This window comes from Notolabrus celidotus, chromosome 21 (assembly GCF_009762535.1).
Source record: "Notolabrus celidotus isolate fNotCel1 chromosome 21, fNotCel1.pri, whole genome shotgun sequence".
NCBI classification, from domain to species: Eukaryota; Metazoa; Chordata; class Actinopteri; order Labriformes; family Labridae; genus Notolabrus; species Notolabrus celidotus.
The window spans coordinates 6,649,460-6,669,083 of record NC_048292.1 but is presented as its reverse complement, the minus strand read 5'-3'; the positions used below and the strand labels follow the sequence as shown (position 1 = coordinate 6,669,083).

Below are 19,624 nucleotides of genomic sequence, written 5' to 3'. Positions count from 1 at the left end.
AGACCAGTGACATAAGGGAAAACAAATTATATTAAATAATATTTTGAAATCTTAATAAATAACTTAACTACTATGCATTCCTAGGAACTCCCTCTGTGTTTCAACAACTGTGTAAACTCCACAAACACTGTTACGTTCAGCCGAAAGTCCCAGGACCTTTGAAAAGTACTACTCCCAAAGCAGGGTCTTTTCAGGGGGGAGATTATCTACCCCTGAACTAAATTTAGACCCTGGTTCCCCCGGTCAAAATGCATGTAGTTCAGGGTTAAAGTCCCTAGTTCCAGGGTAAAGTTCCTGCAGTCAAAAAAACACCTATAGAGGGAGTTTGAGGACATGGTTTCAGAGAGGGACATCTTGCCCACCTTTCAGAGCCTAAAAACATTTGGACCTGGACCCAGTTTAGAGCTAGAAAATGGACACATGGAGGAAAGATTTTAAGGTGGTTTTAAACTTTCAAAGAAACCTCAGGTGGGGGGTTCTTCCAATGAAAGTACAGCTCAGGAAGTCTAGTCCATCCATTATACTTCTGCTTGTGTCTAAAGGTGCATTTCATGCTTTTAGCCCCCAGAACTACTTCACCCTGAACTAAAAGGTTCCTGTGCCCCCGTTGTTGTCTGCGTTTTGACCGCAAATAGATTGTGCAAATCAGGCCAGTTCTCCTGTTAAACTTTTAAAACTGTAACACCGGTAGAGACGCATTTGTGGTGGGCTTAATCTACCAATCAGACACGTTCAGCATTGCAGGCCCTGCCCCCTGAAAGTCCCAGGACCTTTGAAAAGTACTACACCCCCTAGCAGGGATCTTTTGCATGGAGATAATCTACCAATGAACTAAATGTAGACCCTGGGTCCAGCGGTCGAAACACACGTAGTTCTGGGGTAAAGATGGATCCTTTATGAACTACTTCAAGTGATCAGATCTGTTAGGGTTCTTAGTCTTGCTATCAACTTTGATTCCATTCATAAAATTGAAGCTAGTTTTCTCTAGGATCAATCATTTTCATATATAACTGGAGGATTTTCAAACTACCATATGGTGCTTTCCTGTATCTCCAACTTAAGGACAGAAAGAAGGAAATATCAGATAAGTAGAAGACTCAAAGTAATCTCTGAAGATAGATTACAAAGTGAGATGAAGCAGAGGAAACTGCTCTGGAACAAACAAACCAAATATTGGATATAGAGTCAACTGTGTACCAAAATATCCAGTGCCAACCCTCCCAGAGAACAGTGCTTTAAAAGTTGGATGTTTATAGGAGAATATTATTTTGCAGGTTTACTCTAAGAGGATGAGAGGAAGCAGCCAGTGAAGGTGTTGACAGAGCGAGGGAGGAGACGGAGGGATTACAGAGAAAAGTGGATAAAAACTCGTCAGCTGAAGGTGGGCTGAGGCTCTGAGTCTGCCATCAGTCTGTCAGCACAGACGCAGGAGGAAGACGAGGAGGAGGAAGAGCACAGGCAGCAGCCAAAACGAAAACAGAGCAGAGACGACAGGTTTCATCTTTTTTTCTCTCTGCAGATTTGAGAACGTCTCGTCAGACGTGTGAACTCGGCGGCAGAGTTAAGATCTGTGACTCAGGATCAGGACAAAAAGTTCAACTCAGGATCAAGTCGATCAGAGATCACGATCAGAAACAGAGACAGAACAATCACTGCAACTGTAGACCAATATTTTAAATTCTTGATGACAATATGTCACTGTTTTCGTCTCATGACTGGATTTCTTTTTCACTTTTAGAAATTACAAGGGGGAAAGTTAGATTATTGGGGATAATTTTATTTGAATAATCACAAAATATCTTAGAATTAATTAATTGATGAGTATTAAACACAAACAGGAGAGTTTTAAAACAGGATAAGTTTGTGTTTCTGTTTGGGGTTAGTCTGGTGTCTATCTTGTCTTATTCTATTTTCACTTTCATGATAACTTTAAGGAGGTAGTATTACGCTTGTTCATATTTTACAAACTTTTATCAAGTCAAAATGTTGAAAGTCAGATCTGGGGTCCAAATCATTTGGCCATATTTCCCAATTTTGAATTAACTTGTGACGATGACGTTGTAGCGTGGCAACAGTGGAAGAGGCTTCTAGAGTGCTTTTGGGCGAGGGGGTTCAAGAGACAGTAGATTAAATGATTAATTTCAAACAGAGGCTGGAATTAAAGTTTTCAAAGACCAGTTGATATAAGAGAAGAGTTGTTTGAGTTGTAAATCAAGCCGATACAAAGCTAAAAGAAGGAAGATAAACGCCTGAAAACTAGCAGAATACTACCACTATGATTTAATTTTTAGATTATAAATGTCAGTACAAACCTTTTCAATCTGATCCATCTTTCAAATGTTCGAACTCATTGTTAACTAAAAAGCAAGAGGTCCAGATAAGAGTGTTTACAGGTTTTAGATATGAGAAAAAATGTTAATTTTTTATATTTAAATCATATTTTTCTTAATATAACACAACTTATTTAAACATTACTTAAACTTTGTCTGGACTTTGGTAAACTTTGTTTTCACATATATGTAAAGGGGATTTTACATCGTCATAAACAGAAACAATTAATGTCTGTCAACATCTGAAATGGTTTCAAGATCCCAAATACACTTCTCCCTTTATTATTACTTTCTATTTTGCATTAGTATTTGACACATAAAGCATCTCTTATATTTGTATTTAATACTTTTTATATTTCAGAAAGCCTTTATACATCTTTGCCAGGGACAAGATAGAGAGAAGCTAAAGCCTGTTCTTTCATTTGACACATACATTTTAACATTTGATGAGTATGGATTTATTAATATGCATCTCTCCTCCCTCAAATTAAACCAAACTACATGTATTGCAAGGAAGGAGCCATAAACAACAGACCTGCTCCCTTCTCTTTCTTTTCTCACACTATGAAAGACTGCAGTGATATTTTGTGCATCTGTTCCTAATCATTCAATGTTTACAAGATTAAATATAAGTGTAGTACTTTAAATGTCTGTCACACTTCTTGTTTCAGATCAGAGAGCCCTGCAGAGACATCAGCACACTCTCCAAAGCAGCCAGCAGAGGGCGCTGCCCGAGGCCACGTCAGCTCTATCTCCATCCTGAAGAAGATTCTCATTTCATTCATGTTCTGAGCTCAGAGAGATGAACCCTGCTGCTGCTGGGAGGAGACGCAGGCTGCGTTCACAAGCAGCAGCTGGTAAACAACAACAGTTAATATTCTCTTATTGCTTCCATTGAGTGTTTCTACAATTACACCTGAGCTCCTTCACACAGTCAGAATGAATGATGAGGCGACGTCATGCTGCAAGACTCCAAAGATGTACACTGAAAAGAAGTTTCATCACAAAGAGTTTGATTTATAATCCTTTGCTTTTAAACTGTTGACTTTGAAAATAGCCTTTTTAACATTTACAGATGGAATAAAGTGAAGCAGCTTCAAACTAACATGTTAGAAAGTATGAAAAAAATGAAAGCCTGACACCAAAGTTAAAATATGAGACATGTTAGATGAATAAGATTGTGTGTGTGTTTTTACTATTCACTGTGCAGAGAAAAAAAAATCACAAATATTGTATAAATTATGTTTTTTGAATCCTTTTAGAGTCCCTATCTTTATCTATTATATTTAAATAATCTCAATTTTATGAGCTGATGTTACGGGGGATTTTCCCCTGTTCAAAAACGCCTCTCTTAATAAGTTAAATTACAGTAAATGTTAAATTTCAGAGCAGAACTGTATGATTATAAACTACTTTAAGTCAAACCTGAGGATAAAACTGTTGTTGTATATCTTGTAATAATATTAAATCCTGCAGAAAATGAAATAATAAAAATACAGATAGTTGTTTGAGTTCAGCTTTGAGATGTTCTTTTACTTTGATCATTTTTAATTATTAATTTAAATATTTTAGCTAACTCAAATAATTAATTTAACATTGTGTTCTTGAATTCTGAAATAAATTATTCCTCTTTTAGATTAAAATAATTAAATTAAAGCAGTTCACTGAGAAACTCAAAACCTCATCTTGTAAAAAATAAAAATTAAAAACAGAAAAAGAAAAACATCAAATGTTAAAATAAAAGAGAAAGTGTAAAATCAATAATTAATAATCAATAAATCATCATTTCATTTCAGCTTCACTGACTTCAGACCAGCAATAGTGCTACACCGTTACCACAGCAACAGCATCTTCTTTCATCACAGTCTTCTTCAAGCTCTTTCAAACCTCCTCGACAACACCTGGAACATTCTCCAGGACCCCTGGAATCTCCTTCAGGACTTTCTGGGATTACTCAAGTAGGTGTAATAATCCCCACAGAAGAAGCCCAGGATTCTCTTTAAGGGCCACTAGAACCTTCTCCAGGACCACTGACATGTGTCAAGGAGTCCAGGTAAACGAAGCCTGAACCCCATTCAGCTTACTCAACATCAAACTCCATGGTGTTATAACTTTGATATTGCTTTGTTAGATAATAATAGGACCTTTTCCTCAGTAATTCCTCCTCCTCATCCTCCAGGTCAGCTCATCTTCAATGCTACCGGTACTTGCCCTGCCCGAAACGCCTGTCTTAGGTTGTGTTTTATTCTTATTTTTACCATTTATTTTTATTAGTATTTCTATTATTTAATAATCTTTATATATATATTTAATTTACATATAAATGTTTATTTTATTTATTTGCTTTTTTTCTTTTCTTTTCTTTATTTATTTATATAGATGGTAGATAATGTAGAAACTGTGTCAAGCTGTGAAAAATCAATTTAAATAGTGAAAAAAAATAACATTTACTAAGGCGTGGTTTAAAATTCCCACAGGTTGGAACTATAATAGATAGTGTAGCATGCAAATAAGAACATCAAATCAAATCTAAGTTTGAAGAAATGCTTAAAATAGGCTACTCAACTTTATTAAATGCTTGATTCTTATTGGCCAACACTCCATAGCAATGGTCTGTTATTTCCTGACATCATACTGTTACTATGATTGCAGCTCTGCTATCATAACATCTGCTACAACTAGCTTGTTGTACATCATGCTTCAAATAGCCACTGCAATTCAGTGCTGGACCTTTGTTGAGACAATATGTAGCGGATTGGAACCCAACAGGGAGAGCAAGACCTGAATGGAGGGGGGTGGTGGTATTGTCTTGTTCTGGATTCCTCCGTTATAACCTCCGGCTACCTGGCTACCAAAGAAATACATAAACATGTTGACACATTGATTTAAAGATGATTATTTATGCAGCTAAAAAAAGACTCCAACTCCACAGTCGGTAGCACTTGTATTCTCATCATCTGACTGTATATATTTGACATTTGTTTTATATTATTCTATATTTATATTGTCTTTTATACATATTCTTTAACTGTATTTGTTTTATTTGTATTTATAACACGCACCTTCAGGAGCAGCGCTTCTAGTTTCATTGTACACCTGACAATGACAAATAAAGGCTGTTCTATTCATCAGCCTAAATGTGGGTTGAAGTCTTAATATTAGGGTTTTTTCTGTTGGTGTTTTGAACTAATGCATGAACCTGATTAAGATTGTGTCCTCTGTAACTTTTTGCTTCCTGTCTCTCCTCTTCAGTTCGCTCGATGTTTCTTTCACTCAGCTCCTTGTGTCTTTAAACCTCACTTCCTGTTTCTGCACTGTCTACTTCCTCTCGTCTTCTTCTCTCTGCTGGTGACTGATCAGCCGTTAAACACCAATCTAAAGTTTTGTGCTCTTAAAGTGATATCAGAAATACCCTCCATTTTTTTTGCTTATTTGAAATGCTAACAGAAGTTAACATTTTTGCCACAGTGTCAACAGGCAGAGCTGAAAAATGTTGGATCCTTTATGTGGATTGATTTAATTTTTTTTTTTTTATTTAACGGCAGCACGGTTAGACGTGCCACTTTTTTTCTTTTTTAAAACTTCCAGCCCCTTCTACTGGTTCTTTCTTTTTTGGAGTGTTTGTCTAAATATTTCTGTGTTTAGTCTGAGCTGCTGAACTGAGTTTCCCTGTTCTCACTACAAATATCCACCCATTTAGTTCTTCATCCTCTAAACATGCTAGATGAATTCAGTTTTAGGATGTTTTGTTTGTGTAACTACCTTCCGTTTTAACTCCTCAGATATATTGTAGGAAACCATCTCAGGATAAATCCTCTTCTGGTCTTCAAAGTCTGCTTTTCATTTTTCCTCCCTGAACTCTGGGCAGCTTCACAGATAACAGTGTAAACACTCATGTGTACAGTTTGTGCTCTGCTTCCTCTCTCTCTCTGATAAAATAGTCCTCATTGTGCCTCACCACACCATGTTCTATACCGAGCGTATTCATCCTCCCTGAATGTGTTCTCTGTTTGTCATTCAGACTCTGAGGAGCGGACCCTTGAAGGGGGTCGACCACCTTCCTCCGGCTCTGTCGAGACTCGGAGGCGGATGGAGGATGGAGGAGATGACCTTGGCTGCTGTTTAAAGAGGATGAAGATTCTTTGGGAGGAGGAGGAGGAGGGATGGAGAGGAATGAAAGAGAGGCCGGATCAGCGTTAGAGCTGCACACTTTCAAACACTCGTCTCAGCTCGTCTTTGTTCCTCTGCTGCAAGCTAACAGGCGCTAAACACAACTCAAAGTACAATCACACAACAAACGGCTCCTCCCAGCTCAGAGGTTTCCAGTGCTGCGTGGTTTTAGAAACAGTCACAGTTAAATCCATGTTTCAGGTGATTTATGATGCCTTTTAGAAACACACACTTTCCTCTTTAGCTTTATTTCCACTTTCATTAAAACCCTGCAGATGATCCTCTTTTTAAAAACGATGTGAAACTGCAAGCTTCAACATTTTCAGATTAACTGATCGAAGCCAGTTTATTCCAAACTAGTCATTATAGAGTTCTTATGACTTCTGGGGCAGAAATCTGCTGATTCAAGCGTCTCAGAGGTGAAGCAAAATGCTGATTTTTATCACTTGTCAGTAAGGAGTTTTGAGTTTTAGTTTTAATTGTCAGGAGAGAATGATTTTATGTTTCTTAGAAATTATGTTAAACATTTTTGTTGACTGTCTTACATCCTGTAGAAAAGATACAGAAATTGATTATAAAGGTGGTAGTTTGTTGCAGCCCTATAAGTCTGTTATCAGCTCAGTGGTTTCATGCGATCATTTTTCAAAAAAAATCACAATTGTATGCCTTTTAGGTGATTGATAATGCTTTTTTTTTAAAGATAAAAGTATATTTTATTTGTCCTTTTTTGCATTGTACATAAAATCTTATTGATAATCCTCCTAAACAAAGGACGTAAAACTTTGCACACTGCAGGGTTTTTAAATGTATTGATCAAAAGAAAGATAAATTGCTTTAGATAAGTTAATGATCGATTATTATTCTCTTTTATTTATGTATTTGACCACATGATATGGTTTTTTAGTGATTTGTAAATATGTTTTTGTGCATTTCCTGAACCCTGAACATTTAAAACATAAACAACTAGTGGAAGATGCATCATAAAAATAATGGAAATGTACCTTTAAATAGTTTTAATATTAAATTAGTAAATAAATGTATATTCTTCTCTTTTATTTTGAATATTCAGGTAAAACAGATACAAATGTTTTGGTGTTATTTTTGTTGAAACTTGTATTAATATTAAACCTTTAGATTAAAATTAAAATATCTTTAAAGCTTTTTTTGGAAGCTGTGAATTTTCATTTATATTTATTTTAAAAGCGGTTAAAATAGTTAATTTGAATATATTTTATGTTCCAAATATCCTCCCATTTTTCCTGCTTTAATCTTGTTCTGCTCTACGCAACCCAGAGATGCTTCACTGTGTTGTTAATTTGCAAAATGACAAAAAAAACCTGGAAATTCATCTCAACTTTACTTAAAACATCATCACTTATATCACCACTTCTTTTTAGTGAGAAATACTTCTAAACTTTAATGTCCTATATTTAAAAATCCACTACAAAACCACCTACTACAAGAGTACAATCAATGTCCAAACTCCACTGAAGATGACTTTTTGTAACAAACATCTAAAACTTGAAGTTTCTGCAGAGACATAAGGAGATAAAGTGTTTTAAGTAAAGGTAATAAAAGAGGATAAATGAGCATCAGAGAAGTTACGAGTCCTGAATTGAAATGAGCAGGAGCATCTCGTGCCCTCACACAGAAACATGTGTGAGTGTTTACCGAGGAGCTGAAACAATGCAGCGATAATGTGTGCACTCATGCGGAGCGGCAACCCCATTACACCTCATTATTGATCTCTGAATTAGTGGCCAGGTGGTCTGAGGGACCTGCTGCCTCCCCCCTGTACTTCTTTTGCTCACTCCACATCCTGGCCTCTGATTGGCTGAGCCTTTATGACTCTAGATTGATGGAGGTAAGAAAAGCTGGAGGCCTGGGAGGGGGGTTCTCTTTATTGCCACACTCACAGGCAGGCAGCTGGGTGAAGAGTGCCCACTTTCTCTAAACAATACAGCTGTAAAGAGCCTAAAACAATCCTGCAGCCTGACCTGCTCACCTCCCCGGCTTGGCAGGGTTGGAGGGAGGAGAGACGGAGAGAGTCAGTCCAGATGACGAGTGAGAATGAGGGGGGAGGGTAGGGGGGAGTCTCCAAAGTGACACGTTGATGAAATGAAGCAGCTTTATCGCAGCAAACGTCTGTCTGTGTGTGTCGGAGAATCAGACCTGCTCTGAATCATAACCCCAGACTCAGAGAGAAACGTCACGCGCACAGGGAATCAGCCAATCAGAGAGCAGCGTTTGGATCCTGACGTGACTCCTGAACTCCCTGACCTTCATCGACTACCCAGACACAAACGCACACACACAATGGTTTGTTTGACAAACACTGAAAAGACAGAATAACTGTTTCTTTGTCCTCTCTTGGATCCTCTACGTAAGTTTTTTCTGGTCTTCTGTTTTAACTTTGGTCTTTATATCAGTGAAGTTAATGTTGCGTCTGTTAAAAAAAAAAAGTTTCTATGATTGCATGATTGCATGTATGTATGTATGTCTGTATGTCTGTATGTAAGTATGATTAAGGATACATAGAAATGTATGTTAGACTGTGCTCATATCAGTGCAACGAAACATGAATAAAAAGTATTCTATAACTTCTAATTTAAAAGATGTTGGCCAATAAAAGGGTTCTAGTTATTATTTCTGTGTGCACCAAAAGAAAACAAACACAAAGCAACACATAAAACAACACATAAAACCACATCCATATATAGGTAAACATAAATTATACATACATACGTACGTATACATACATATATACGTACATACGTGCATGCGTACGTAAAAACATACAGGCATACCTACATACGTACATACATACATAAGTACGTACTTATGTGGATACATACATACATTAGTACGTACGTAAGTGCATACATAAATACATAAGTACGTATGTGCATGCATACATATATAGTTATGTACATACATAAGTACGTACGCAAGTGCATACATACATACATATGTACGTACGTGCATACATACGTACATGCGTACATACGTACATGCATACATACATACATGCGTACATACATACATACATATGTACGTACGTGCATACATACGTACATGCGTACATACGTACATGCGTACATACGTACATGCATACATACGTACATACATACATGCGTACATACATACATGCGTACATACATACATACGTACATACATACATACGTACATGCGTACATACATACATGCATACATACATACATACATGCATACATACATGCATACATACATGCGTACATACATACATGCGTACATACGTACATGCGTACATACATACATGCATACATACATACATGCATACATACGTACATGCGTACATGCGTACATATGTATACGTATACATATACATACATACATACAGACAGACATTCATTCACAAGTACATACATGCATTCATACATACGTATGTACATAAGTGTATTTATGCATTCATACGTACATATACATTCATACAAACATTTATACATACATACATATATTTGCACTTTTCAACAATATTCATACTACCAAACCTATGATTAGCATAAATAAATTCATACGTGTGTATGTGACAACACACAAACCTAAGGAACAAATTAAAGCTGATGTGTGTTTTCTGACAGTCCATCTGAAGGTGTCTGTTAACAGACATGTTCCATCTTATATAAGCCGTGTTGATGGACAGGGACTCTGATCTCCTCGACTGACAGAGGAATCAAAAGGCAGGAGCCTGAGGGCCCTGAGCTGGGCCCCCCTCCCTGTATGGAACCATGCAATTACAGTAATACTGCACAGGCTGCAGTGTGGAGCTGTGATCCCTGCCTGTGTGCTGATAGAGGTGATGGTGCTGAATACAGAGTGTGGAGGAGACCTGAATCCTAACACACACTTAGAGGACAAACACATCTCAGATACAGAAAATATGACGTGATGTTTCCTAAATCATAACATGTGTGGTACATGTCAGAAAGAAGACGAACAAATTGGTTATTCTCCTCCTGGAATCAGAAAAGACTCATCTCTAACTGAAGACTTCAGTGGGAATAAAAGCAAGACGTAATCAAAGCTGCAGATTTCTGAGCGGTGCCGCCTCTCTGCCTCCAAACATCAGACGAAAATGAATTCACACGTATGGATTTAAAAACAGTGGAGAGGCTGCGAGATAATCTGAAGCTCAAACAACACGCTAACTCTTCCAGGGTGTGATGTGGGGGAGTTGGAGAAGGTTCAAGTTAATGCAAACACACTAATTACTCCTCCACTACTCCACAATCCACTCCATCAGGTTTAATAATCTCAAACCAAAACCAAACAAACATCACGACCGACTGCTTCAAAAGAGGAAGCACAGAGATCATAGACTCTCTAAAAACTACCTGAAAGTGACACCAAATCATGTAGAGGCTCCTGCTGTGTCGCTACAGTACAGCTCATAAACCCCGCCTTCTCCATGTCAACAGATGGGACATGGGTCAAACTTCAAAATCAGAGTACAGGTCAAATAAATGTTTCGCAAAGATGGTTCCAATCATTATAGTTAGTTTGTATCATGCTGAGTTATGTCTGAGTGTTCACTTGAGCTTTGATACTTTACAACAACTAAGAACGTGTTTGATTAGAGGAAGGGGCGGGACATCATCACAGTGGCTCTACAAGCTCACCTCTATTGTGCTTCAAATTATGTCACAACTACAAGAAACCAGTGTCAGTTATGGCTTCACTTTTGTACAACAGGAGGTGGACACACATGGTGTATCTTTACATACAGATCATAGACTGTATAAATAATGGATGTAGTATCCGTGACGTCACACATCTGTTTCTGAAGCGCTGTTGTGAGGCCAATCGGCGCGGCGGCCATATTGAAAATGTTGAACTCAACATAACTGCGACGTAGTGTGACGGAAAGAGTTAGTCAGTCAGGAGGTACCCGCTTGGTCTAAGGCCTAGTTTGATGTACTAGGAACCTGGGTCCTTTAGAAACTAAAGGACTAAAGGACTAAAGCCGGTCTCAAGCGGATCCTTGATGAACTGCAGTTTTTAACACTTCCGCATTGGACTCATATTTTTAGACCGGAGGTTGCCGCTTGGATTGATTAGAGTAGGAGGCGGGACATCATCACAGTGACTCTACCAACTGATCTCTATTACACAGACTCCAAATGACACTACCACTACAAGATGCCAGTGTCAAATATGGCGGATGTTATGGCTTCACTTTTGTACAACAGGAGGTGGTGGACACACATGGTCTATCTTTATGTACTGACGTGTTCAGACTTTTTAAATCAGTCCACTCAACAAGGACCAAATAGCCTGACTTTGTGATATGGATCAACAGTTATGAGCTACATCCAACGACTAACTTCTAAAGTTATTTGGGACAGTGTTTGCCAAGAGACCAGTTTCAGAAGGGCAGCGTGTCGTCTAAGAAGGTGTGATGTCATAGTTTGTAGTTATATTGCTGTTAGCTATCCTTAAATCCTGGCAAAGCTAATACTATAGCTGAAGGCTAAAACAAGATTAAGTACAGGCTCAAGTGACTCTTGAGAAACAATCAAAACCTCAAGTCGGTGTAAATCAGTAAGAGGGCACTCGATATGAGAGGGAAATTGGAAACTGACAGAAACAAGTTGACTTTCTTTGTGGTTTAAGGCAAGACGGAAAAAACTGTGTGGAAACGTATAAATCAGAGCGCACATTGGACGCTCAATGGGACAAGAGAGAGAGAAGGAGCGAGAGTCTCTTCTGCATGTGGGTAGATGTAAATGATGAAAAACAAACCAGGAAATCTGTTTCTTCAGAGAGGAGCTGTACAGAAGTTTGTTCTCCCTCACAGCAGGAGCTGCAGCGCTCTGCTCCAACTCAGCAGTCTCATTAGCAGCATTTCCATAAACCTGATTTTATTCATATTTCCAGTTTATGCATGAAGAACCTCGGTGGAAAAATCAAGACATAAAACAGAATGTGTCTGCAGCTGTGAGCTCACTGTCCACGAACATTTATGAGAACAAACTTTTACTTACTCTTACAGAGCAGCAGATCATGTACTCAACTTAAAGTGAGCTGAAGAAGGTTTCTGGTTAAAATAATCCCTGTTTTTTACAGAAAGCTTTATTTGTACTCAGTAAGCCCCTCCCCCTTCCTGCAGGTGTCCCAGGTGTGTGATTAGAAGCGTGTCTTTTTTTTTTTTACCTGAGAGGGGGGCAGCTCTGCGGCTCTCCTGCTGCTGCTGAACGCGTGGACTCCGGCCGTCCCCACCCTGCCGCCCGTCTGCAGGTTGATGGGTGACGTCTGAAGAGGCTCCGAGCTCGCCGCCTTCTGCCCGTTAATGTGTGCGGTTACCATGGAAACGGGAGCCTTCGCCGGCACCACGGAGATGGCGATGCTCTGACCGGGAGGTTTGATGAGGGACAGCGGCTTAGTCGTCCCCACAGGACAACTCCTGACCGCCAGCTTCTGCAGAGAGGGGGGGGAGGAGACGGAGAGAGAAACAAACAGGTGTGAGAGAGGCAGACAGGGGGGATGGAGAGAGAGGGCTGGAGGGAGAGACAGGAAGCCCTGCTAGAGGGATAAACTACTGATTCAACTGTGTGCTTCTTTTGTGAAGTCATACTTTAAATGCCAACTTAACTGAACGCTCTCTAAATGGGAAAACAACAAACTTCTTGAGGTTGAAAATCAAAAGAAGAACATTTTTCCAGAAATATCACCAACGATTTCTTCGTGAAAATAAAGATATGTAACAAAAACAACACATTTACCTTTTGAGTTTTCACCTTTGAGGCCCGTACAGACTTACACCGCTGATTTAACCGTCTGCACTTTAACTTTAACCCTTTTAAGTCAACAGACTCTGCCCTCCTCTTTCTTTCTTTGACTCTCTGATGTGAAGCAGTCTGAGACCCTGCTGCTGTCCTCCATCCCTGCCAGACTGTCCTCATCACACACACTCATACCCCTCCCCCATCCTTCTCCACCTCCTCCTCCTCCTCTTCTCCAAGCGAGGAAAACAAAAATACATTTTCCAAAGCAGAGATAAGTGAGTCTGTTTCCCCTCCGCTTCACCCTCACACTGCTGAAACCAAGAGGCTCTAAATATTTTATATTCCATCCCACTGCCCCTCTTCTTCAGCCCAACACTGCCTGTTTATGCTTTTCTATGGACTACAGAGGGTCTGTGGGTGAGGAGGAGAGGGGGGGAGGGAAAGGGGGTTTCTTCTTCTGTGGCAGTTTGTGAATCCACTGAAGAAGAACATAAAATAAAGAAGGCTTTCTGCACAGGCGGCGTGTTTTTGAGTTCATACAGGCTGCAGGAGTCATTGTAAATACATCAGCAGAAACAAGACGCTCTGATAAAAGCATAGAAGAATTATCATGTTACATTTATTTTTAGTTTCACCTTTCACAATAAAAGTTTCTCTGTAAGGAATAAATCTAAAACAAGCTGATTTGACTTTGTTTCCCTGAGTGTGAGCCCCTCCTCCTTTCAAAAACTCTCCATTAGAGCTCTCTATTATCCTCCCAGAGAGCAGCGAGGGGGACAGGGGGGGAGGCAGGAAGAAAACAGGGGGGGTTACTCATTCATTCAGGGCCCCATGCTGCATTTCTAATCAGGTGTTCCTCCTTAAAACAGAGGCTGCTGACTTAAGGTGGACTGAAAGAAGTGTAAGATGTAAAAGGAGTGGGTGGGGGGTTTCAGGGGTCTCTTTTGTGTCAAATCTGCACATTGAAGCGGCTTTATTTGCACTTTTTTTTCCCTCTATCTTTACAAGTTATATCTTTATTCTAATGTGTTCTCTAGTTTTGCCTCATCAGAGGTAAATAACCATTAGAAATTCATCATTTAGTGTCAAATATTCAACTAATAATCAAATATATTTTAGAATAAAGCCCAAACTATTTGATAACAGATCAATAAGTGTAACTACATTTTGAATTATTTTTTAAAAACATTTTCAGACAGAAATATCAACAAATTAATCCAATAAACATAGTTTTTTTTTAATGTTTTAATCTATTATTTTGTTCTTTTTATTAATCCATCCATCATTGTTTTATTTCCTTTGGTTTGTCTTCCTCACATTCCTCTTTTATTGTCTTTTAGCTTCTCTCTTATTTGTAAAGTACTTTGTAACCCTGTTTTGAAAAGTGCTGTATAAATAAACAGTATCATTGTTATCTTTAACAAAGTAACATTACATTTTTTTTAAAGCTAAATTAGTCTAATGGAACCATTAAAGATTTGGTTCGGAGATCCTGGACAATGTTCTCATGAAAATCTGATTTTTAAAACAAAGGAGTTACAAAAATCTGTATTCTTTGAATCTCATTATTTAAATCTTATTTAAAATCCTTCATAAAGTTAAAACATGACCACATGTATCAGAACGAACCAAATATAAACTCTATTAAGTGTCTTAGTATGAATAAATCACACATTTATGCCGTTAAAGCTCCAGTAAGGAACTTTTGTCCATCTCAATTGCCTTTGTATTGTCTGCTGACAAAAAATAATCTTATCCTGCTGACTTTGATGTTCAAACGTGTCATTTACTGTGATCATTTTATGTGTAAAATAATCACAATAATATAATAATAATCTTTATTTATAGAGCACTTTTGAAAAATGTTACAAAGTGCTTTACAATGCCTCAAAGGACCAAAATAAAGAGCATTTTAAAAGACCATACAGTTAGTGCAAGTGTCAGAACTATTAAAAGAACATAAAACCATAAAAACAAAAAGCAGGACCCTGTACAAAATGTAAAAAGAGTCCACTTGTGATGGTGAACTTTTTGATTAGCAATTCACTTTTTTGGTGTGTGTTGCATTTTTTACTATCCATTTAACATCTTAGATATTGAGTGAAGAAAATTTTACTCCTTCAAATATTTCAGCAAAATAAGCACTGTAAGTTCTTGGATAATTACATCCCTTAGAGGACCCCCCGTTCATCTGTTTCTGGTGAGTCTCAGTTTCACTGTAAATAGTAAGTTACACAGAGGCTTCACTCTGGCTTACTTCTGCAGTATCAATGTTAAAAACTAACTCATTGTTTTGTGTGATCTAGATCAGACTGTTAGCTGTACTTTCACGCGGATATCTGTTTATGAGACAAAAAAAAAAACATTGTCAGATTATTGTTAATGGGAGCTGCAAGGTTGTTATGATGGATTGTGCTCTGCCTGTTTTTGCTCTCCATAAAGACAGATTTTCTTGCCTACACCAAAGCCTGCTGATACCTGATTGGCCAAAAGTACTCAGACTTCAAATGTACTTCAAACCATAAACAGAGAACTTCTCAAACTAAAATCCAGACCCTGATGAAGAATCTATATCTAGAAGTAAGATCTACCTTAATAAGACAACAGTCAAGACACACTAACCCCTATCACATAGTGGTTTATACGTACATTTCTCTCTATAAACCTGTAGACTGACAGAAGAAGAGGGCCAGACTCACTGTGGAGACTTCAGTGACAAAATAACAGTGCAAATGATTTCCCAGCTAATTCTCTGCGGTGTAGAGTATTAAAGTCCCCTCCTGCACTTATTCACATGTTGTTATTTATTAATTCCTCCTGCACAATGAGCGTGGCGGGCCCCTTTGTTTCAGGGGATCAATGTAATCCACAAGCAGCCGCCTGCATCAGGACCCCGGGGCCGCCGCTCGCCATTCAGAGCCGGGGCACCTCTGATTGTCTCAAAGGTCACTCATTTAAAACCCCTTCAGTCTGAGAGCAGAGACCCGGCCCCCCTGCAGGGAGAAAGTGAATGACGAGGAGAGGGGGGTCCTGAATGTGATAACAGCAGGAATCAGAGAGCCACGTTTAAGATGCTCCAAGACCTTTTTTAAAACCACCTGGAATTAGATTCAAGGAGAGACACGCTGCACCAGGAGCAGGTCTTACTGAGAAATGAAAATACATGATGAAGTTAAGTGATCCTGAGCAGTAAGACTTAAAAAAAAGCAACAATCAAGGGTCCAAAAATTCAACTTACATCCACATTTGTCCCAAAAAAACTGATCATATTGTCAAATCAAACGTCTAAAGCTTCAGGTTTGGTGCAGAAACGTCAGCAGCAAATATGGAGATGAAAAAAACAACATCTTGAAACATTAACGGGCTTGAATAAGTCAACAAAACGCAGCCTGAATGAATCCAGCTCATAAAAATCTGCAGGCGCTGCTGAAAAATTGAAGACAATCGACTTTCCAGCAGCTCACAGTCTGTTTTATTTACATGATGGACGCTGAAGGAAATGAAGAAGCAACAGTTAGCGCTGAATTTACACGTTAAACCACTGGAGGTGTAACCTTTAAGGAGCTTTGTGTCAATTCAAGGTTTGCTTCAGTGAAACCTTGTGGATGTTTTACCTCATATAGCTCTCTTTATTCATGCAAAAAAAAGAATCTGAATCTTTTGCCTTATAAATAATTAACCCTGCATGGAGGTTTAACCTCGAGCAAATGAGCAGCTTATTAATTAGCCCCTTAATTAAAAACATTAATTAAAGGGGCAAACACAGAGGTGCTTTTCACGGCAATTCAGCAATAGAGGAGTTATTTCTACCCCAAAAAACAACCTTAACTCAAGCATCCAAAACCCTGAATGTGTTGCACTTTGTTTACAAGTTGACAAGTTAAAGCCCAGTCTAGAAAAAGAAAAGTAAGGGAGGCATCTTTAGGTTAAGAGGTGTTGGAATTAGAGGCCTTCAAGGGTCAACCTGGGCCTTGAGACAAGGGACTTAAATGGGGAATGGTTCCATTTGGTGCCATGATTAATTACGGTCAATCAAAGTCCAATTCAGGTCCCATTGTATAACTTATTGTGTATAGAGCAACTGTAATGTTTGAATTTCCCCTCCTAGGTTAAATAAAGTATTTCTGATTGATTTCTGGTTTTACTCTGTCAGTAGAGTTATGCTAGCAGTTTCCCTCTGCTTCCAGTCTTTGTGCTAAGCTAAGTTCATCCTGGATCAATCCTGGTGCTCTAAAGTTAAAACTGACATGATGTTGAATAATTGAAGCACCAGTTCACCTCAGTGGTTCGATCGCCGGCCTCATTAACAGAGGCTACAAGTCCTCGAAGTGATGTGCTGTGGGTTCAACTTCCACCCTCATCCCTTTGTCGTAATCCCTCCACTCTCTCTTCCCTGTTTCTAACTGTTCATAGTCCTATCTCTGATCAATCCAAAATATATTGGCATTAATAATCTAGAATCAGTTGGTAACCTATCTCAACTTGAAAAGAAGCCTGAAAGTCTTTTCTATCCCGCAGCTGCTCAAGCATTTTTTTTGATCCAGTCTTTGAGGATCCTGAAAATATCTTCAAACCAGCCCCAAATGTTGTAAAATGACCTTCTGGGATTTTTCAAAGACAGTCAGGGATTTATCTTATAGAAAAACGCTCTGTGACTGGAATGTAATGACACGCCTGATACTCCATCTTTATCTCCGTCTCACCTGAATCTGCCTCTTATGGGACAATTTCCACAAATGTCAGAGAATACCCACTGAACTTGCCCTGCCAATTCAAAACCTGCTCAATCCCCAGAAGAAGAAATCAGATTCTGAGCCAGAGCTTTTTTTTTCTGTGAGGCTGAACTGCTGAGACAAACTTCATCTTTACAAGAACTGCTGCTTTTTTTCTGCAGTTTCTTTTTTTATTGACATTCAGACCGGCTGCCTAACTGTGTCGTCCTCGTCACCTCGAGGTTCACACGAGTGTCTCTGAGGGAGGAGTTGATTGCACATGTGGCACCATTACAGCCTCTCAGATATGGATTTTCAGATATGAGGAGGTGCAGGGTGCAAGAGAAAACGCCACAGAGACTCAAAGAGTGCATCTTTTTGTTCTCTAACACTGAGCAAAAAAATGCGGTTGAAAGGTTTTCTTCTTGCCTGACGAATAAAAATTGATTTTAGGGTTTTTTGTGCATTGACTCAGTCAGTCAGAGTTCTGTTGCAGAGGGCTGGCTGACATAAGGATGTCTTAAGAATCTGCTAAATGGTTCAAAAGCTACCTGGGTGGTTGAATGAACAATGTGAAAGTAGCAGGGTTATATTCTAGCTTCTTAATTATTGAAAAGGGCATAACGCAAGGGTCCATACTTGGCCTTTATTTATTCATGATTAAAACATAGAGCTTACTTTGCGAAATCTTTAATGGAAAATGTCACTGCTTATGCTGATGACGCCATCATATAGGGGTGTAACGATTCATCCACTACATCGATGTATCGACTTATATTCCTATGATCCGACTACATCAATCTGTGCTCGGCAAGTTGGCCTTCCGCACGACATATATCGATCTAAAATCGTTTTAAAAGGTAATACATCGATTGTATCGATACTAGGAAATAACACATTAGATTTAGGCACGGCAGACTTTATATGGCTGTGGTTTTGTTTCACTTTTAATGATGAAGACGTTAAACGTTGCCGAATTCAGGCTGCCTGTCTGTGACGTCTTCGCCACACACCAGCAGACAAAAAAACATAGCATGGCCGATGGCAGAGGAGAAGCCGGCGAACGAGAAATGATCAACCCACCATTGTGGTCCAGCGTGTGGAAACACTTTGGCTTTTGCAAAGAAGGAGATGTTCTAAATAAGTCGCTCGCTGTTTGTAGGATACGTAAAGGTCAAGTAAAGTACCACCACAACACGACAAATCTATCTAACTACCTACTAAGGTGCCATGGAATTTCACACAACGCCGACCGTCCAGGCACCTCTTAAAGCGTTCCCCAAGGTAACATCAGCTCTGCAGAAGCCTGAAGCCTCAGGCCTCGCCAGCATGTTTAGTCAGAGACTAGGACAAAACTCAGCTTGGGTGAAAAACATCACAGCAACAACAGGAATCTAGGACTGTCCAGTATCAAGGTATTTATTTCACAGTCACACTGGTTGAATTTTTGGCTGAAAAGTTACTGAATCGATTTCAAGTTACTGATACGTTTCAGATCGTATCGTTCTTAAAAAGAATCGTTACACCCCTACCATCATGCTAACTTCTGCCTTGACTTCTGATGCAATGCTATAAAGTTATCAGCATGGGTAAATGCTGTTTATCTGTTTGAAATGACAAGTTATGAAATGTGGCTTTATGTATTCGA

At 38.9% G+C, this 19,624-nt stretch overlaps 2 protein-coding genes across 6 annotated transcripts in view; one reads left to right on the top strand and one right to left on the bottom strand.

The window, feature by feature from the left end:
- LOC117804944 (rho GTPase-activating protein 8-like) overlaps positions 1–4,493 on the top strand; it is a 31,264-nt gene extending 26,771 nt beyond the window's left edge. Inside the window, exons 14-15 of one of the 4 annotated variants that reach the window (XM_034673404.1) lie at positions 3,002–3,187; positions 4,127–4,493. In XM_034673404.1, the coding sequence (XP_034529295.1) occupies positions 3,002–3,136 (135 nt within the window). In that variant the 3' untranslated portion in view covers positions 3,137–3,187; positions 4,127–4,493. Of the gene's footprint in view, positions 1–1,274; positions 1,490–3,001; positions 3,188–4,126 lie in introns of those variants that run through there. The other 3 variants (XM_034673418.1, XM_034673412.1, XM_034673408.1) reach the window with 3 other exon arrangements.
- phf21b (PHD finger protein 21B) overlaps positions 1–19,624 on the bottom strand; it is a 130,792-nt gene that overhangs the window by 11,057 nt on the left and 100,111 nt on the right. For both annotated transcript variants that reach the window (XM_034673401.1, XM_034673402.1), the window contains exon 3: positions 12,693–12,956. In XM_034673401.1, coding sequence (XP_034529292.1) covers positions 12,693–12,956 — 264 coding nt within the window. The remainder of the gene's footprint in view (positions 1–12,692; positions 12,957–19,624) is intronic.